The sequence below is a fragment of the Coenobita brevimanus genome, chromosome 115 (assembly GCF_032717465.1).
Source record: "Coenobita brevimanus isolate Jiangsu-jjx chromosome 115, ASM3271746v2, whole genome shotgun sequence".
Classification (NCBI taxonomy): domain Eukaryota; kingdom Metazoa; phylum Arthropoda; class Malacostraca; order Decapoda; family Coenobitidae; genus Coenobita; species Coenobita brevimanus.
The window spans coordinates 18003243-18025722 of NC_137068.1; the positions used below are offsets into that span (position 1 = coordinate 18003243).

The 22480-nt window shown below is 42.8% G+C and overlaps 1 protein-coding gene across 2 annotated transcripts in view; it reads left to right on the forward strand.

Annotated features, from left to right (window-relative positions):
* Nucleotides 1–1080: 1080 nt before the first annotated feature.
* Nucleotides 1081–22480, forward strand: part of LOC145418567 (protein amalgam-like) — a 36327-nt gene continuing 14927 nt past the window's right edge. Inside the window, exons 1-4 of one of the 2 annotated variants that reach the window (XM_080286934.1) lie at nucleotides 1081–1776; nucleotides 14222–14341; nucleotides 15487–15596; nucleotides 18271–18406. In XM_080286934.1, the coding sequence (XP_080143060.1) occupies nucleotides 1728–1776; nucleotides 14222–14341; nucleotides 15487–15596; nucleotides 18271–18406 (415 nt within the window). In that variant the 5' untranslated portion in view covers nucleotides 1081–1727. The remainder of the gene's footprint in view (nucleotides 1777–14221; nucleotides 14342–15486; nucleotides 15597–18270; nucleotides 18407–22480) is intronic. The other variant, XM_080286935.1, reaches the window with a different exon arrangement.

The window sequence follows — 22480 nt, forward strand, 5'->3', positions numbered from 1 at the left end:
CACTCCTCTGAACTTTTTTATCACTCACATGTGCCTTACGAACTGTGCCTTTCATCATCATCATCCCATCTCTTTCTCCCATCCTCTGGTGGGTGAAGTAGGGTCCACAATGGAAGGGAAAGACAAGAATACGACAGTGGAAGAGCTAATCAACAGCATGGCCAATGGAATAAGCCACACACCCATTCATTCAGTGAAATATCTTATATCTACAAAAATATACTCAGGAGTCAGGAATCTTACAGGAGCGTTGCCACATGGCAAGAGCCATCAACGGGCTATTTTGAGACACACATTCGGATTTTATCACTCTCCCTTTTTTCCCCAGTAAACAGCGATTAACGTCTCACTTCAGGCCTTTAAATCCCGTGGCATTTTTTTTTATTGTTGCCACCTCCGGATGGATTAAATTAAGTTAGCATACACCTCTCGTATAGAAAGGGGTTAATGAAGGTTATCTATACCTTTAATAACAAACAAAAAAAAAAACACTCCTTAACAGACATACAAAACCATCAGACAGCGCATACCTCCGCCAACGTCAATGCAGTTTATAATTCATTGCTGCAATGCCTCTTTCCTATCAGTCCCAGACCAATACTTTTATGCTTTCCCTTGTCAGATAATTTTACGGTCTTTATCCGCCCTGTTACACATTCTCAGACAGCGCATACCTCCGTCAACGCCAATAAAATTTATGATATATTCCTGCATCCGGATCCAGATCCACCTTATCTGACCCACTGCCCACCTGTCCAATTTAAATCCGATAAAAACTTTCTGAGATATCCTGTATACATACCAACAGACACTGGTGAATACATTAACCTCCCTATCCTGTACAGACAAACAGACACGGGTGAATACATTAACCTCCGTCCAAATTCTTTGGAGGGGGGTACGAGTAATAAAATCGTGTGAGGGTTGTAGGAATTAGAAGAAAAAAAAAAGCCACGGGATTCAAGGGATTTAGCGGCAAGGACAGCACCACTGTTGGCTCAGCTACAAGGAAATCTAAAATACTCGTGTGTTTTGGTGCCTCCCCACCGCCGCCTGGCCAGCTCAGTGTGGTGGCGACTGTGGTGGGTAAGGAAAGGGCACCACTTGAAGATGAGTACTTGAGACACGAAAAGAAAAACGAACCATGCACACGAAAGGACAAACTATACAAAGGAGAAAGGACCAAAGATAAAGGAAAGCACGATAAAGAAAAAGACAGTAAGAAAATGAAAGCATAACAAATCATTATTTCCGGAAACTCTGACAGACTAAAGGAAATATAACCATAAACAGTGTAAAAAAGAAAAAAATACACGAAAATAAAGGATACCACAACAAAACGAAAGATATAAATTGCAAATAATACAAGGTAAACCCCCCAAAAAAAATCCTTCCCACTAGAAAGTGTATATAGAAAAAGAAGTCACAGCAGAAAAGAAAAAAACACTTGCTGGTAATACAAAACGCAACACAAACAAAATTAAAAAAAAAAAAACGCAAACTAAACAAACTGAAACTTAGACTAGCAACAAAAAATAAAGCAAAGCGAAACTAGATACAACACTAAATAAATAGATAAAATAAATAATAAAATAAAACCCAACTATTGTCTTTCCCTCAAGCCAAGACAAAATTATTACAGGAAAAGAAAGTTACAGGCTAGTTAGAGAAGGACAAAAGGAAGTGTAGAGTTGTTAAGTGACGTGACCTGAGACGTTCCAGGAAATATGATGAGGCTTTGGTTAACGATATGTCTGGGGATCTTGGTTTTGTGCGGTAAGTGGTGTAGTGGTATTGTGGAGTGGTGTGGTGTGGTAGTGGTGTAGTGGTATTGTGGAGTGGTGTGCTGTAGTAGTGGTGTAGTGGTATTGTGGAGTGGTGTGGTGTGGTAGTGGTGTAGTGGTATTGTGGAGTGGTGTGCTGTGGTAGTGGTGTAGTGGTATTGTGGAGTGGTGTGGTGTGGTAGTGGTGTAGTGGTATTGTGGAGTGGTGTGGTGTGGTAGTGGTGTAGTGGTATTGTGGAGTGGTGTGCTGTGGTAGTGGTGTAGTGGTATTGTGGAGTGGTGTGGTGTGGTAGTGGTGTAGTGGTATTGTGGAGTGGTGTGGTGTGGTAGTGGTGTAGTGGTATTGTGGAGTGGCGTGTGGTGTGGTAGTGGTGTAGTGGTATTGTGGAGTGGTGTGGTGTGGTAGTGGTGTAGTGGTATTGTGGAGTGGTGTGGTGTGGTAGTGGTGTAGTGGTATTGTGGAGTGGTGTGGTGTGGTATGGTGTAGTGGTATTGTGGAGTGGTGTGCTATGGTAGTGGTGTAGTGGTATTGTGGAGTGGTGTGCTGTGGTAGTGGTGTAGTGGTATTGTGGAGTGGTGTGCTATGGTAGTGGTGTAGTGGTATTGTGGAGTGGTGTGCTGTGGTAGTGGTGTAGTGGTATTGTGGAGTGGTGTGCTGTGGTAGTGGTGTAGTGGTATTGTGGAGTGGTGTGCTGTGGTAGTGGTGTAGTGGTATTGTGGAGTGGTGTGCTGTGGTAGTGGTGTAGTGGTATTGTGAAGTGGTGTGCTATGGTAGTGGTGTAGTGGTATTGTGGAGTGGTGTGGTGTGGTAGTGGTGTAGTGGTATTGTGGAGTGGTGTGGTGTGGTAGTGGTGTAGTGGTATTGTGGAGTGGTAGTGGTGTAGTGGTATTGTGGAGTGGTAGTGGTGTAGTGGTATTGTGGAGTGGTGTGGTGTGGTAGTGGTGTAGTGGTATTGTGGAGTGGTGTGCTGTGGTAGTGGTGTAGTGGTATTGTGGAGTGGTGTGCTATGGTAGTGGTGTAGTGGTATTGTGGAGTGGTGTGGTGTGGTAGTGGTGTAGTGGTATTGTGGAGTGGTGTGCTATGGTAGTGGTGTAGTGGTGTGGTTTTATAGAAGAATGTAGTGTGTGATATGTGGTGTTGTGATCATGTGGTGTGTGATTTATGGTGGTATAGTTTGTGATGTGCGGTGTTGGAATGGTGTGGTGTTGTGAGTTGTGGTGCGGTGTGGTGTTGTGAGTTGTTTTGGTGTGGTGTGGTGTTGTGAGTTGTTGTGATGTGGTGTGGTGTGAGTTGTTGTAGTGTGGTGTGGTGCGGTGTGTGATGTTGTGGTGTTGTGGTGACGCAGTGACGTGGTAGTGTGGTGGTTGATGTAATAAATTGGTGGTGATGGTGGGGTGGTGTTGTGGTAGTGTGGTGTGGTATGGTGTGATTGATGGTGTGATGGTGATAGTGATGTGGTGTGGTGATGTGCTGGTGTGGTGGACCTGCGCTGTGGCAGTGGTATGGTAATGCTGTGTAGTGTGGTGATGTGGTGAAACGCGTTGTGGTAGTGGTGTGGTAATGCTGTGTAGTGGTGATGTACCTGCATGTACTGCCTATGGTATTAATGTGGTAGTTGTGTGATAATGTGCTGTAGTAGTTATGAGGTGTCATATACTTTACTGCTGTAGTGTTTGGGTAATCACGTGTGGTTGTGGTGTGGTAGTATTTGTGGTATTATGTTGTGGTGGTGATGTGTTATTGGTATGGTGCCATAATGTGTCTTGGATGTATTGTGGTATGTACTAAGTGTCTGAATGTGCTATGTGGTTGTTGTGCGGCGATGGTGTGTAGTGTAGTGGTACTCGTGTGATTGCATGTATGGTAGTGTGGTAATGTTGATCTTCTTTATGGTAGTGGTGTGGTTGGATGTAGTGATGTGGTAGTGGTGTGGTTGGAAGTAGTGCTGTGGTTGTGGTGTGGTTGGATGTAGTGATGTGGTAGTGGTGTGGCTGCATGTAGTGATGTTGTGGTGTGGTTGCATGTAGTGATGTGGTAGTGGTGTGGTTGCATGTAGTGATGTGGTAGTGCTGTGGTTGTATGTAGTGATGTAGAGGTGTAGTGGTTGCATGTAGTGATGTGGTAGTGGTGTAGCTGCATGTAGTGATGTGGTAGTGGTGTGGTTGGATGTGGTGATGTGGTAGTGGTGTGGTTGGATGTGGTGATGTGGTAGTGGTGTAATTGCATGAAGTGATGTGGTAGTGGTGTTGCCGCATGTAGTGATGTGGTAAAGTAGATTTGTTTATCACCTGAAGGAACTAGGCTACTCCCACAACTCGAAATCTATGTTGCGATTCGATGAACATAAAATATGATGAAGGAATCAGTCTCCTTGACTATTAGTCAAAGCCACCCTTCAAGCTAAGTTATATTTTTTTCATCAATAGAGCTGAAAGGGGTTAAAGTTCTTTGTCAGGTTAGAACAAACGAGCTATACAGTAGTCGTTAAACCTCCAATCTACACTTGCTTTCGACTGAATAGAAAAGGGTTAGGGTTCATTTGGGGGAGGCGGTGGCTCAATGGGTAGAGAGGTGGCCTGCGGTCCTACCGGACCCAGGTTCAAATCCCCGCTGAGGTAGGGAACAGTTTAAGGATTTGAATTTCCTGCAAAGCAGACTTCACCGATCTACCAGAAGACCCGCCGACATGTAAAAATACCCCAGCTAAGACCAACACACCAGTCCTGTATGGACGGTGGGTGTTAGCGCCGAAGTGGTGACATGTAGAGGTGAATGATATGTAGGAGGACTACTGGACCTTGGGAGCAGGCTGTGAAGCCTATGCCCAGAGTAGAGCACATAAAAAATAATAAATAAAAACTACAACAAATGCGCAATAGTCGTGTGTAGGGATGCTGTGGTATGATGTGGTATTAGTGATGTTATAAAGGTGCTGTGATGTAGTTTTTTTTTTTTTTTCACCTTGGCCAAAATTTTAATTTTGCAGTCGGGTAATTGTATGGCATAATAAGACTAAATTAGCATCATAATCTACTATTCCGAGTTGCAATGGAGCATTGAGGACGGACAGATATCAGTTTTATGCCAAGATAGTACTGTATAGTGATGTAGTGGTGGTATTTGCGCCTTATAAATAGTAATGAGACACAACCCAGTTCTTCCTACATCCCGCGCCAGCTGTTTTGTTTTGTTTACATTCTCACGAGTCGTAGCCTAGTGAAACGAGGTTTGCTGGCGGGCTACCAAACCCATATGTGTTTCTGGGTCGTGGCGTCCGAGATTTCTAACACTTATTCCTTAGAGATTGTCACGGGGTTTTTATAATATCACGGTAATTTTGAAATAAATGGTTTAAATATTATTTAAATTGATAATAATATTCAATAATATTGAAGAGCAGAGACAATGATTGTCTTGCTACATCAAGCAACGATTACTTTACGCTGATTTGCTAAGATTCTCTAAGAACGAGAGTTTATAAACTTTCTCAACAGTACACAGCAGAGACTAATTACTCACAATTGCTGAATTACTGTACTGTTAGCCTCTGGAGAAAGTTACATCACCCCTGACAATAAATAACTAATACTAATAATAATAACATCAGGTTCTTGCTGATGCATTAACTCCTGGCACAACGGATTTTAAGTTAATACAAGACTGGTCTAAGTACCAGTTATGAAGGCAAACGTTTATGCAAGCTAGGAGCTATATGGGAAATAAGCTTAATAATGGAGAAATGAAACAAGATTTTTACTCTACATTAAGCTCAAGAAATAGAACTGTTAAATTTATTAATCACAAAAATAAATTTAACATTACATTTCAAATCAAATCAATGAGACACTCGCTCACTCACACAGAAGCTAAATACTTACGCCTAGGAAAAACACCTTAACTAAGCTCTTAAAACTACAAAATACACAAAAGAAATACCAGTCGATGAATACTATGTATCACCACTAAGGTGGGAGTACCGGGATTAACTGTACTAATGGAGCTTGGGGTGCTAGCTGACCTCTCCACTTCTGAGCACAGACCCTTTCTCCGTCACAGCAAACACAAGACTGAATTCAAATACATTGAATGGGCAGGACGCAAGGCGTGGCTAACGGTTGAGGGAAGCAGAGGCAAACGATAAAGAAATAATTGTATCGCTCAGTAGCGCACTTAGTGACGTGCATTAAATCGGTCACTTTTTGAAAACGGTGACGAATTATTTGAAAAATATACCCCGAAATGGAGAGAGAAACGGTTAACTGAGCGATACACAGTGAGTTTTCCACTAATAGTTCGTGGCTTCTCACAAAAAGGAAATGTCGCGAATTGATTCGTGACATTACGCCCCATGAAAATTAAATCTTTCTTCCTTCAGAAGAAAGATTTCAATATACATACATATAAATCCTAACTCAGTCACACAAGATTCACACTGTGGTGTGTGTGCTATCCTGCTACAGGAGTATGTCGCAGTCGCCAGTGAGCGAAAAAACCTCGTATTTACGTTAATAGAAGCAAGCTTGAGGGAAAAACTCCGTGACGACGGTGAAAATCCTGTACTCAGGTCAAACTGAGCGAAAAGTCGCTACATTTACACTGACAACTAATTGTTGTGTAGTGTGGTGTATGTAATACACGGTGTAGGTGTGACAGTTGTAGTGTAACTGTACCTACGTGTAAAATGACACAGTAAATAACAATATGGCGACGACGAAGGCAGAGAAGAGGCGGCAGCGTGCGGCAGACGATCAGCTGGCCCGCACAGCAAAACTGCTACACCCATTGCTGAACCTGCAAAACCAATTAAGGTGGAGCATCAAAAGTGTCAATGAGACAAAATTCTTATTATGTTACAATTACTCTCTCTGCCTAGCAGTCAGTGCTACGACGTACATTCGAGGTCGCCATTAATTATAGCACACGATTATGGTCGGCAAGTTGAGAATCCCTGTGCAATCTCGGGTCTTCCATAGCCTCGAACCGCACACGGGTCCTCAACCTGTGCCTCAACCTACAGTACTTATATTAATATCGGAGAGCTGAGAAACCTTGTGCAAACTTGGGTCTTCCATAGCCTCAAGTCGCCTCTGCAGAGTTCTCACTTCCCCCTTAACCTACAATACAATACTTCTATTAGTACCGGGAAGCTGAGAATCCTTCTGCAAACTTGGGTCTTCCATAGCCTCAAGTCGCCTCTCAACTTCCCCTTAACCTACGGTACATATATTAGTACCGGGAAGCTGAGAATCCTTATGCAAACTTGGGTCTTCCATAGCCTCAAGTCGCCTCTCAACTTCCCCCTTAACCTACAATACTTATATTAGTATCGGGAAGCTGAGAATCCTTGTGCAAACTTGGGTCTTCCATAGCCTCAAGTCGCCACTGCGGAGTTCTCTCTCGAACTTCCCCCTTAACCTACAGTACTTCTATTAGTACCGGGAAGCTGAGAATCCTTATGCAAACTTGGGTCTTCCATAGCCTCAAGTCGCCTCTCAACTTTCCCCTTAACTTAAGGTACATAACATGTATGTACAGGCCCTGGACATAATGTGTCCTGTGGGGCCAATGGGCGAGACGTCAGGTCTGCACCCACTTCACCACTACCCTGTCTCTCAACTGGCTCAGAGATTACAGGTGTGGTTATGAATGGCACAGGAAGGGCATGTCCCTGATTAGTGGTGATACTTTGGCACACACTGCAGGAACGGACAAAACTATCTATGTCTCGTCCCATCCCTGGCCAGAAAAAGTCAGCTCGGATACGGCCCTGGGTCTTCCTTTTGCCCATGTGACCTCCTGAGACTGAACAATGACCCCATTGTAACACTGCTAGGCGGTACTTGGCGGGAACGACAAACTGCAGTCGAACCTCGCCCTCGGGTGTTCGTGACTCACGGTAGAGCCGTCCTTGTTTACGAAGGAACTTGGCTCGACCTCCCCGTGAATACTTTATCACTCGACCCTTTTGTCTGTTCCGCACGGTAGCAAGTGTCGGGTCAGAATGTTGTTCTTGTACAACAAGTTGACTACACATCAGATCTTGCGGCGATTCAATGATCACTGGGGTGACACAATCTGGAGCCTCAGCCATGGCTCGTGTTACCGCAGCAGCCGAAGTCTGAGTGGCGCCATCATCGGAGCAACTATCCTTGGCTCCTTGAATATTGCCTACTATCAAGTCAAATAGAGGCTCTGGCATGACAACTGCAAGTGTCATACCAGTATAAAATGGAGATGCCACCTGGATACATGCCTCAGGGAACAATCTCACTGATCCATCAATAAGGCTTGCATGGATCTGTCGACCTGTATACTGCTCAGGCCGAACTAAACTCTGCTTAACAGAGCAACCTGAGGAACCATTGTCTCTCAGGACCTTCACAGGAATGCCTCCCACAAACCCTGGCTGAACAAGGAAGGTACTGTCACCTGTGGGAGGGCCTGTGGAGGAAGCAGCTAGCCACTCATGAGGCTGCTGAACTGATGTGGCAAACATTGTGCCTTGAGATTTATATTGGGAAGATGGAACATTGGCCATCTGTGGAGGGGGGTTCACTGTCACTGTGGGACTTGTGAACTGTGGGGAAGTACCCACACTGGTAGGGACGTGACCACCAGGCTGCTGCTGAGGAATGAAGGCTGCATTCGCTTCCTGCCTCTTTTGAGCTGGTGGTGGAAAAGTTTGTCCCGACGGTCGGTTGCGTGGCTGATACTGCTGCTGGTTAGGGTACTTGTTGTACCGCTTCCACTCAGGTTTCTGAGTGTTTTGCCCCTGGTCCTTCCACTGCGGTTTTGGACCTTGACCATTACTCTGAGAACGGCCTTGGTGCTGGGATTCAGTCTGAGACGGCTTCCCAGACTTGGCAGTATCTTTTCTGCTCCAGGTGTTTTGCTTACGAGCTTGATACCCGTATGCAGTAAGAATGCGTCAGCCTTCTCTGCCATTTGGCTGGCATCTTTCACCTGGCAGATCTTAAGCTGTGCTATGAGCTCAGCAGGCCACGACCTCTCTAGCTGTGTACGCAGCATAAGGTCAATTATCCCCTCACGCGTGGAAGGAGTTTCATCTTTCTCCATCCACTCATTTAAGTAAGCTGTGAGACGATCAAGGAACTGAACAGCTGTCTCCTTGTCTTGGAGACGAGCTCGCATGAACTGAACTTTGGCGTCGTCTACTGTGAGACCATACGCCTTAATGAGTGCAGCTTTCATCATCTCATATGTGAGATTGTCTCCACGAATTCTGTGGAGAATATCGAGGGCAGGGCCCTCAAATGAGGCTAAGAAACTGAAGCCGCTTAGCTGCCTCATCCAGTTGATATAAGTCTGCCATGTCCTCAAAACGAGCTATGTACGGCTCGATTCGCTCCTTTCCTTGTATGAAGGAAGCTTGATGCGTGGGGTCGCCAGGACATGTGCAGGGAGAACGCTCGTGGAGCTTTGACCAACTGCACCAGACGTGTCTGAAGCCAAGGAATCTCGCTTGAGCTTCAGCACTTCAAGTTCATGTTCTCGTTCTTTGTCTCGTTGTTCACGCTCGTATTCGCGCTGTTCTCGCTCGTGTTCGCGCTGTTCTCGCTCTTTTTCTAACTCGAGCTCGCGTTGTTTCTGCTCGTGTTCGCGCTGTTCTCGCTCTTTTTCTAACTCGAGCTCGCGTTGTTTCTGCTCGTGTTCGCGCTGTTCTCGCTCGCATTCGCGCTGAATCCTACGCTCTTCACGAGCATCTTTCTCACGTTCTTGCTCGTAATTGAACCGTGAGAGAACGTAACTCTGTATTTTCTCTGGGTCTGTGAGACCAATATCTTTGGCTTCCTGTACATATACAGCTGTAGCCATGATGCTAGCTCAATTTACTAAGTAACCGAAATTGAGCACTGACTGCTTAGCGACGAATACTAATAAACACAAGTAAAGAATACAGACACAAGCTAGTGGTGACCAGTCTTATCTAGTTAACTGGCAAAGAATAAATCAAAAATGTAAATGACTGGGAAGACTCAATAATAAACACAATGGGTACAGCGACTTCCCAGGAGCGAATAAAATCGTCTGGCGTTACCAAAAATAAACTAGAGTTAAGTATTCTATTGATTAATAAAGCAAAATTCACTTGCTAAATTAAGGGTAAACACCAGTAAGCTTGTGCCTATAAACTTTAATGATAAATACCTAAATATGAATGAGTGAGCACTATCTCGTGAATAGCTTTAGAGCTAGGAGTTAATATCCTGGAATGAGGTCGCCAATTGTCACGGGGTTTTTATAATATCACGGTAATTTTGAAATAAATGGTTTAAATATTATTTAAATTGATAATAATATTCAATAATATTGAAGAGCAGAGACAATGATTGTCTTGCTACATCAAGCAACGATTACTTTACGCTGATTTGCTAAGATTCTCTAAGAACGAGAGTTTATAAACTTTCTCAACAGTACACAGCAGAGACTAATTACTCACAATTGCTGAATTACTGTACTGTTAGCCTCTGGAGAAAGTTACATCACCCCTGACAATAAATAACTAATACTAATAATAATAACATCAGGTTCTTGCTGATGCATTAACTCCTGGCACAACGGATTTTAAGTTAATACAAGACTGGTCTAAGTACCAGTTATGAAGGCAAACGTTTATGCAAGCTAGGAGCTATATGGGAAATAAGCTTAATAATGGAGAAATGAAACAAGATTTTTACTCTACATTAAGCTCAAGAAATAGAACTGTTAAATTTATTAATCACAAAAATAAATTTAACATTACATTTCAAATCAAATCAATGAGACGCACTCGCTCACTCACACAGAAGCTAAATACTTACGCCTAGGAAAAACACCTTAACTAAGCTCTTAAAACTACAAAATACACAAAAGAAATACCAGTCGATGAATACTATGTATCACCACTAAGGTGGGAGTACCGGGATTAACTGTACTAATGGAGCTTGGGGTGCTAGCTGACCTCTCCACTTCTGAGCACAGACCCTTTCTCCGTCACAGCAAACACAAGACTGAATTCAAATACATTGAATGGGCAGGACGCAAGGCGTGGCTAACGGTTGAGGGAAGCAGAGGCAAACGATAAAGAAATAATTGTATCGCTCAGTAGCGCACTTAGTGACGTGCATTAAATCGGTCACTTTTTGAAAACGGTGACGAATTATTTGAAAAATATACCCCGAAATGGAGAGAGAAACGGTTAACTGAGCGATACACAGTGAGTTTTCCACTAATAGTTCGTGGCTTCTCACAAAAAGGAAATGTCGCGAATTGATTCGTGACAGAGATTTATTCTCACATTAGGCCGAGTTAGTATCATCTTGTATGTTATTAATGCAAAATACAGTAACATCAACAGCATGCAATATCAAGGTGTAATATGTAATATAAACCGCTGATAAAGAGGTGCTAAGAAGCCTCCTATGCTATCTATGTCCTGTTTCACTTGGTCTCATGTGTGTGTTTATATTTTGTTCATAGGTATGGGGAAATTAAACTTGTCATGGTTCCGTCTCCAACAGTATTTATTCCCCTTAACACCTGTCCATAGAATTCAGCCGAGAGTGAGAGTGAGACTGAGAGGTTAGATTACTTAATACCTCTTCCTTAGCGATTTGTTTTCCTATTACATCTTAACATGGTTCTGGAAGGGGATGCCTTCATGTGGTGGCACTGATATAACTGGGAGGTGAAACTGTCTGGTTATACGAACGTCCCTCAGTTACACGCCATTACTCGACAGGAAGACAGTGGGCTGCATGAGAGGCAACGTCAGCCTGCAGTTCACTGGGTTCACATTCAGATGAGTCTGGGGTTGTAACCACCACCACTACTACTACTACTACCACTATAGTTTTAATATCAGAGTAGTTTGCAACAACAACCTACAAGAGGATACAGATGTACAATATGCAGAATAAATCGCTATGAAAGAGGTGTTAGGAAATCTCCCGCATTATTTTATGGATATTTTTGCCGTAAGTGTTCAGACGAACTGGCTTCAATTGTTCCTCCCCTTCACATTTTCTCCCGAAAAACTCGGGCAGCTGGGAGCGCCCATGAATTCACACTCTCCCCCGCAATGCAGAACCTCTGCTTATCAAAATTCATTTATCCCCAGAACTACTACTCTCTGGAGTTCGATTCCTGGGAGTTGTTTCCCACAAACATTTGATCCACTTCAGTTCAAGTCCAGTTGTTATGGGTATTTTATGAATGAAGGATGCCTTTAGGCACATGGACTTATTTTTTTTCCCCTTTGTATTTCCTTCCTCCATTCATTATCTGTTAAAAAAAAAAAAAATACGACCCTGTATCTCTACCCGTGTTTCTAAGCATGGATACTAATTTCCTTCCCTGTCATCTTATAATTACTCTTCCTTCCACTTGAGTGTCTACACTGAGTGACAAGCCAACTGGTTTCATGTAACCCAGGAAACCATTTACAACGCTGGCTGGTAGCCATATAACCAAATATAACAGGGTAATGTGGAACCTACAATGGGGCCCTCGTTAACTGGGTGTAGACTCAGTCGCGGCGTCCATCCAGGAATCAAACCTCCTTACTCTTCCTGTACCTCAGTGTGGTGAGGAGCATTCCACCGAAAATGAACATCGGTTCACCACACATCGCTTTCTTGCGGTTGATGGGCCTGTTCAGATGGACTGGGTTATGCAACAACAACTTTCTGATGGCCTGTCTCTGCTTTCGTGTGTGTATGTGTGTGTGTGTGTGTGTGTGTGTGTGTGTGTGTGTGTGTGTGTGTGTGTGTGTGTGTGTGTGTGTGTGTGTGTGTGTGTGTGTGTGTGTGTGTGTGTGTGTGTGTGTGTGTCCGATTCGCAGCATAGACTTGATTGCCCGTTCCCTGAGGTCCAGGGGAGGCGGTGGCTCAATCGGTAGAGAGGTGGCCTACAGTCCTACAGGAACCAGATTCAAATCCCCGCTGGGGCAGGGAACAGCTGAAGGATTTGAATTTCATAAAATAAGACTTTACTGATCTACCAGAAGACCCGCCGACATGTAAAAATACCCCCGCTAATACCAATACACCAGTCCTGTATGAGACAGCCCTAGCATGTATTCAGTATGGACGGTGGGTGTTAGCGCCGAAACGGTTACATGTGGAGGTGTATGGCATGTAGGAGGACTACTGGGCCTTGAGAGCAGGCTGTGAAGCCTGTGCCCAGAGTCGGACACATTAAAAAAAAAAAAAAAAAAAAAAAAAAAAAAACTCCTCCAACGTACCAAACACCTTCACACGTCACCACTTTGGCGCTAATACCCACCGTCTCATTCAGGACTGAAGGTGTGTTCATGACATGCTGGCGGGTCTTCTGGGACAGTATTCTTCATGCACTACAATTAGTTGGAGAGTTTCGTCCTTTTCCTACTTATTTCATGTGGCTCAATGGCAGAATAAGACAACCATACGGCCCTGCATGCTTTCCTACAGCACTTCTTCGTGACTAGGGCTATATAGTGGTAAACTCTTGGCACAGTTCAGCATTCAAGGTACAAGGGCGGCAATCTTACGCCTAGTTAAAGTGAACAGAGTATAGTAGAATATGTCCACAGAATTGATCTCATAAAATTCTCTTCTGCCCAAGCCTGCCATCGAGCCCCCGGCTTTTCGGACAGCAGATCACCCTCCACCCCTCTGGCCACCACCACCCTCAGCTGAATAAAACCGTCTGGAGGTATCCCGGGTAAAATCCCCTAAGTATACTCCTTTCACCAGACCTACTGACATCTGTATCTTGAATTCTGGGTTGTATTATTAACACTGGAATACAATGCTAATCACGAAGAAGTGCTAACGGAAAGGATGTAGAGCCGTAGCACTGTCTTTTTCTGCCAATGAGCTACAGGAAATATGTTACAGAAGGTTAAAGAAGCCCCCTAACACCTTTTCCTAAGCGATTTATTTGCTCATACCTAACTGCTATATTCTGTGTTAAATAACCCCTTGTAACATTTCCATACTCTGCATAAATAACGTACATAAGGATATTTAACCAGCCATATCCAAAAATAAATCGCTGAGGAAGAAGTGTTAGGGAGCCTCCATAAATGGCCAGAATAAGGGCCATTGACCATTTCACTACGATGACATGCTTTAATCTTCATTCTTTATACAATTAGATATTTCCTATTAGTTTAGGAAAGAGCGCTCGTAATGAAGGGATGGGAATCTGAGTGTTCATGCTATTTATATTTTTCATTTTCATAAATTCCTATATATATATCCATACATTTATTACTATTATTATTAATATTATTATTATTATTGTTATTATTATTATCATCATCATCATTATCATCATCATATCATCGCCATCACCATCATCATCATCTTCATCATCACCATCACTATTATTATTATTATTATTATTAATATTATTATTATTATTATTTTTATTATTATTATTATTACAGATGGCATTAGGGGTCAGCAGCGAGGCAGAGGGAGGCCACCGCAGATAATAACCCCCCCAGGGCAATATGAAGGGGAGGTGGGGGGGTCCGTCACCCTACCATGTGTTATCAATAACCTTGGTACGTACACAAATATAAATAAATAAATAAACACAAACACAAGGAACACACACACACACACACACACACACACACACACACACACACACACACACACACACACTTCAGGTTATGCTTGGATTAATTTTGAGTACCCAATGCTACACCAACAAAGGTCCGATTCTCAGCCTCTACGGAGCTGCAATTACTGATAACCCTATGAAAAAAAAAAATGGTGCCATTCATATTTCACACAGATTCAGAAGTATTAATAATTCTCCATTGTATAATACAGCAATGAGCAAAGATTAATTGACAATCTTCTCTGCCTGCGTTGTGTCTGGCCTTCCATATCTCTCATTCCTCTCCAAACGGCCCGGTATCTTTCCTAAACCTTTCCATACTTCTCACTCCTCCCAGACAGAGTATACTTCCTTCTCATACTCTTGATGTGTGCTTCATAGTGCTATCACATAAATATAGTTCATGTAATTCCTTCTAAAGCCAAAATCAGCAGAGAAATGTCAGCTAACTTTTGCTCATAACTTTACCAGGTTGCAAGTCAGTGTTCTGCATGAAGGGACTGTAACAAAAGAGGGTTGATTCTCTCTCTCTCTCTCTCTCTCTCTCTCTCTCTCTCTCTCTCTCTCTCTCTCTCCCCGTGTTTCAAGCGACAAGTCCGTGTCTGATGTGATGTCTGTGTTTCTCTTCTCGTTATTCATTCATTTATGCGTCTATCTATTTATCTATCCAACCAGCCATCCACTTATCTATATATATCTATCTGTTTATTTACTTACCTTCCTATGCCTGTCTGTCTATCTATTTATCTATCCGTCTGTCTGTCTACCTCCCTACCCAGCTCTATCTTTCTACTTACCAATATTCCTCCATCCCACCAGTTACCTGCCATCCATCCCTCCATCTACCTTCCAACCTGTCTATATCTACCTACCTATCTATCTATCTATCTGTCTACTTACTATCTATATGTTTATTTGTCTACCTACCTACCTGCCTAGCTACCTGTCTGTCTACCTATGTATGTATCTGTTTACTTGTCTGTCTACCTTCCTATCCACCTACCTATCTGTCTGTCTGTCTGTCTGCCTGCCTGTCTATCCATCCATCCCTCCGTCCATCCATCTAATCCCTCTCTCCCGCAGGTCGCAAGTCAGTGTTTTGGATGAAGGGACCGGAGGCAGGCACAGGAACCATCATTATGCATATCCGCAGCGTCAGGAGGCGGCTTGTGGTCCCTAAGCAGTTCCAGCCGGTGAGGAGAGACATGCAGAGTGGTCTGGAAATAGCGCTGCACTAGAAACTCTCTCTCTCTCTCTCTCTCTCTCTCTCTCAGGCAATGTACACACAGCATACACCCCCTGAAGGCCAGTGTATATAAATAAACGATTATGTAGCCTATTGGTTGAAATGTACACAGCCTTCACTTCCATCACTCAAACTACAATATTCACCAGGCTTCCATCCACACCTCACATACAAGGTGGTCCTGAAATAGCGCTACACTGGAAACTCATGTCACTACCTTATGCGTTAAGGGGACGGCTCAGTCTGCTAGTGTGGGCGTGATTTTAGCATTTGGAAAAGGAAAATAATATATGACGCAGGTAGATACTAATTACACTGACTGAGCGGTCCCTACAATACGCGAGAAATGGCCCGGGTGAATGGAAGTCTGTTTATCTATCTATCTATCAATTGTCAGGCGCCTTAATCCAGTAAGGGGTGGCCACAAATCAAATCGCCTCCATGTTGCCCTGTGCCTCGCCATTTCACTGCCCTGCTCCCAGCTCACACACCCTCTCTCAGATACCTCTCCACTCCATCCCTTCATCTCATTGTTGGCCTCTCCCTCCCACTTCCCCCCTCCACCTCACTCACACTCTCCTCGTCAGTCTTCACTCTCCATCCTCTCCACATGGCTAAACCACCTCAGTGTGTTTCTCCTAACGCTTCCTATCACAGTGTAGCAATATATACGTACCACAATGCAAATAAACAGACACCAGATTCACAAACCAATTTCCTATCAGTCCCATGCAATAACCGTGATTTTTATCTTTGTTTTGCATATTCCCATTTTCTTTTCCCTTTCTTTCTTCCTCTTTTTTAATTGCAGGAAAGACGAGTAAAGGACAGAGCCGAGTGATCCCATATATCTCTCGTTCCTTCAAAAAATGCAACTAAATAAATAAATTAATAAATAAACCTTGGATGTGAAAGTTATCGTTGGTTTATATATTTGTTTTAGAGGGAACGACAATGGAAGGAAAACGTAAAATATTCCTGTCTCTCGTTCCCACCGCAAATAATAAATAAATAAATAAATAAATCCAAGTTACAACAAGAAATCCATTGTAAATTTCTTCGAGAATCTCACCCTAGCACACACACACACACACACACACACACACACACACACACACACACACACACACACACACACAGTATTGCGTCACGTCCTACTGGTATATTGTTCAGTTCAGTCACTCGGCCACAAGAATTTCCTTCGTCATTGAGATTACGTCGAGAAATAGCCATTATTTTAGGGTCGTGAGCTGTTCATATTGTGTGCTGGAGAGGGACGCCTTCACGTGGTGGCACCAATATGACCAGGCTGTATTCCCTGTTATATAAATGTCTCTCAGTTCCCTCCCTATCCCCCGAAAGAAGGTTGGTGGACTGTGGAATAAGGGTAACTTAGGCCTGCACTCCACAGGATTCACGTTCAGATTTGCCTGGTGTTGCAATACTACTACTACTACTACTACTACTACTACCACCAACACCATTACTGCGACTACTACTACTACTATTACCACCACTAACACCACCACCACTTCTACAACTACTACTACTACAACGATTATTACTACTACTACTTCTACTGCTACTACTACAACTGTTGCTAGTACTACTACTACTGCTACTACTACTACTAATGCTACTATTACTACTGCTCGCATACTAAAATTGTGTTTATTCAGCATACGATAACGTCTTGTTTTCGAGTCCTTTCCATCTCGACACGATTTATTTAAAATTCAGTTTAACAAGACCCCTCGTATTTAAGACCATATCTATCCCCTGTAATTCGAAAAACTCCATCTAAGCTTGATAAAATCGCCTGACGACAGCAAGAATAAAGGTTCCTACACTAGAGCCGAAACTGTTTATTCTCACAGTAAACACAATATTGATAGCCATGACTCGAGTAAGTGCTAGGAATAACATAATCAACCTACCTAAATTTCCTAGATTAGCAGTTACTTACAAATATCAGAGATGTAGTATTTAATCTAATTTTTTTTTTCTAGAGTAATGTTCATGTGTTAGTGAGAATCTCTTCATTTTATGGTATTTTTTCTTGTTTTATATAGCTGATTTATGAACAAATAATAATTTCCTTGTGAATACATATTTTTTACATATCTTTCCTGCAGGCATCAGTATGGGAAAAGCAAATAAGTTAATCTAACTGCAAATGTAATATACAGAATGCACACACACACACACACACACACACACACACACACACAAAATAGCTTCATCAAACTACAAATATTTTATACAGAATACACACACACACACACACACACACACACACACACACACACACACACACACACACACACACACACACACAAAATAGCTTCATCAAACTACAAATATTTTATACAGAATACACACACACACACACACACACACACACACACACACACACACACACACACACACACACACACACACACACACAAAATAGCTTCATCAAACTACAAATATTTTATACAGAATACACACACACACACACACACACACACACACACACTACAACAAAATGAGAAAACTGGTTAGTGGTTATAGTAATATTGATCATGTAGCTAATTTACTACACCTCCCACCCCCACTCCCCGCCACCCTCATTGCAGGTGGTGCAGAGCGGCAAGATGGCAACGGAGGGAACGAATTTAATCATTAACAACCTGACTCCACAAGACGCTGACAAGTATACGTGCACCCTTACCTGGGCCAGACAGAAAGTGACACACTCGCTGACGGTCACAGGTGGGTGAGAGAGAGAGAGAGAGAGAGAGAGAGAGAGAGAGTTAAAAATAAAACATTTAAAGGGAAGTTGGTTGTGATATATATATATTTATATATATATATATATATATATATATATATATATATATATATATATATATATATATATATATATGTGTGTGTGTGTGTGTGTGTGTGTGTGTGTGTGTGTGTGTGTATGTATGTATATTGCCGAGCCATACATTACATGTGTGGACATATGTGGAAAGTTTTTAACGCTTTAGCTGTGAATCGAACTCAAGACTCCTAGACAGGGGCCACTCACTGATATCACTACGCCATGGCGAATTTTATGAACCACATAAATCTAGTATGGGAGGATATGTTTCAATCCATACCCATACCCTGAGAGCAGTGAAAACAAGAAGAGGTGCAGGGCACATCAATCCCCTCCCTTGCAGTCATTTTAGTGCTGTCGTATAAACACAACAGGATATCTAGTCAAAGACGTCACATATCAAATCTGAAGTAAATCGGGTGAAAATTAACGATTTTATGCCCATATGAAATTTTAGGCCTGACCCATCTGACATTGACCCCCTACTGCTAGCTGGGGGTGACCCCCCCCCTGATGTAATGAGGCATGTTATTGGATGCAGATTTGAAAGACGCACATTTAGGCTTTGGTTTCATGTCGATATGACTAATTTGAAAGGATGTATGGAAAAAATAAATAAAAAATATTTTGGGGGCCTACAGCCTGGGCCTTGGCCCAATTTGGCCCAAAATTTAATAAAGTGATAAGAAGGTCATAGCCCATCATCCCTGTAATTTTAGTCAAAATCGCACCAGTAGTTTTCGCGTAAAGTTGTCAACAGAGAGAAAGACAGACAAACCGAGTAAAAACAAAACCCTTCCCCGAGCCCATCCGGGACAGAGACAGGTAAAAAACAGATGTAAATGTGCAAAGAAGGGGGAAAGTTGAGTGGCACAGGGAAGGGAAGTGGATTGTGCAATGAAGGCCTTGATGAGAAGAGGCACGAGCGAGGCAGCTGCGAGAGGCTTGCATGAGGGAGTATTAGTACCCAGGCTAATGTATGGATATGAGACTCTGGCGTGGTAGGAAAACTAAAGGTCAAAATCTGGAGCAGTGGTGATGAGATTCTTGAGAAACATGAGTGGAGTACAGAAAGTAGGTAAGGAATAACGTTATTCGCGAAAGATGTGGAGGCAAATGTACATGGATGATAGAGTTAAACAGTGTGACTTTGTTGGTAAGGTCATATGGAAAGAATGGATATAAACAGGGTGGTGAAAAAGGTAGGAGTGGATAGGTCTGAAGATGTGAGGAGGCGTGGTAGGCCAAAATAGATGGTCGACTTCAGTAAATGATGTGTGAGAAAGAGAGGTATGGAAGCTGACGAGACAAGGGAAATGACAAGGGATTGAGCTGGGCAGATGAATTTTGTACGGAGAAGTGTATGAGGTTGGCACCCTTTCTTTTAACAGTGATACGCTTCAAACTGACTCTCATAAATATGAAGTTATATGTGGAAAGGAGTATCTGTCAGGAGGAGCCAGGATTCCGGGGGCTTGAATGGTGAATAAATGGGTGAGCGGTCCATTTCACTGGGTATTCTGTTGATTAGTTCTCCCACTATCATAATCTTTTCTTTTTCTGGATTTCTGTACCTTACCTGCAGGTGGGAAAACGAGGCAGGATGATGATGATGATGATGATGATGATGATGATGATGATGATGATGATGATGATGATGGTGATGATGATGATGATGATGATTAACAGACATATATACAGAGATAGACAGAAAGATGGATAGATAGAGACAGATATACGGAGATAGACAGATAAAGATAAACAGAGACAGAGAAACAGATGAACTATACCTGTACCTTGACTTAGGCTAGACGCACACACACACACACACACACACACACACACACACACACACACACACACACACGTTGAGAGGTCACAAGAGAGAGAGAGAGAGAGAGAGAGAGAGAGTCGTGGGGTGGGAAAGTTATCAGAAAAATATTTATAGCTAGTCTGATTCTGTGTGTGTGTGTGTGTGTGTGTGTGTGTGTGTGTGTGTGTGTGTGTGTGACAGATAACAGATAGAAAGTCGATCGATACATAGAGAGAGAGAGAGAGAGAGAGAGACGTGCGACATGAAAGTTATAAGAAAAATATTTATAGCTAACCTAATTTTGTGTGTGTGTGTGTGTGTGTGTGTGTGTGTGTGTGTGTGTGTGTGTGTGTGTGTGTGTGTGTGTGTGAGACATACACAGCTAAGATTCGGACGATAGATGGGTAGATAGACATCAATGGCTACACACACACACATCCCCCTCCACACACACACATATCAATATACTGTATACTGTATCGATATACTGTAATATTAATTCAAACGCGTAATACAAATCTTTCCCTCCCTCTCTCTCTCTCTCTCTCTCTCTCTCTCTCTCTCTCTCTCTCTCTCTCTCTCTCTCTCTCTCTCTCTCTCTCTCTCTCTCTCTCTCCGTATATATATATATATATATATATATATATATATATATATATATATATATATATATAGTATATAGATAAATGGACAGGTAGAGAGAGAGAGAGAGAGAGAGAGAGAGAGACAGACAGACAGACAGACAGACAGACAGAGAGTATTCTGACAGAAATATCAAAACTCGCCTCATTTCCTCTCCCTCATATTGACTTCACGTCTCTCCTCCTTCATCTTCCTCCTCCTCCTCCTCCTCCTCCTTTTCTTCTCCTTCCTCCTCCTCCTATTCCTTTTCTTCTTCTTTTTCTTCTCTTCCTCCTCCTCGTCCTTTTCTTCTTCCTCCTTTTCGTTCATCTCTTCTTCCTCCCCCTCGTCCTTTTCCTCTTCTTCCTTCTCCTCATCCCTTTTTCTTCTTCTTACACCTAATTTTCTTCTTCTCCTTTCTCCTCCTCTTCTTTTTCCTCCTCCTTTTCTTTTTGTTCTTCTTCTTCTTCTCCTTTTCTTCTTCTTCCTCTTCCTCCTCTTTTTTTTTTCTCCTTCCTTTTCTTCTTGTTCTTGTTCTTCTTCTGCTTCTTCCTCCTCCTCCCCCTCCTCCTTCTGTTCCTCATCCACTCATTTTCCTTCTGTCTGTTTGACTGCCTGCATGTATGTATATACATCCATCTACCTGTCTATCTCTCTATCTGTCTTACCACGTCGTATTGTTTCTCCTTCTCCTCCTCCTCCTTCTCACCTTCTACCCTTACCCCTGACTGGAGGAAAGTCATTGCCACGGTTTATATATGCATTTAAAAAAATAAATAAATAATTGGGAGTTCGCAGGGCTTTGTTGTACCTCTTCCTTAGCCACAGGATGTGAATACACCTGAACATTTTCCTGTAAATTATTTTCCCCGTAACGTGTGTAACCAGCTTGGATCAATACTTTTCAAAATGGGTGCCTCCGTATGCATTTTGCCTGTAGTCACATTATTTTACGCAACCTGTTCCTAGAGGAGTCTGTGGTATTATTTTTTTTGGCCAATAATAACAGTTTTAGAGGCAAAGTGGTCTTGATGATGGCTGTGGTACAACTTTTACCCATAGTCACACACTGAGGCAACTAGAACCTAGCGGCAAGTGTGGTACCGCTTTTAGTTGGTTTATGATGACAGCTGTGTTTTTATTTTCAAGTACAAAGACATGCAAATTTTTTTGGCACACCCCATTTATTATCATCTTAGAATCGCACTAAAATCAGCCCCCCAAAATCCGGGAAGCAGAAGGCCCCCTGGCAGAGGTAGGCGGTGAAGGAAAAGTGAGTGAACTGGGGGCGAAATATTCCAGTCAACGCATCTACATAACTTGCTTTTGTACGGACCTTGAATGAAACAACACATGGCCACAATCATTGGCTTCTCGACTATATTTTCTACGCTGTGGGTGATGTATGACCTGCAAAGTGGAATGCAAACACCCTATTTTTGACGATAATTTTTGAAGCAAGTCAGTCAGATGGAATGTGTTTAGCTTTCCCATACTGTTGCTGACTCCACTCTGTAATGTGGGATGCAGGCTGACCATACCT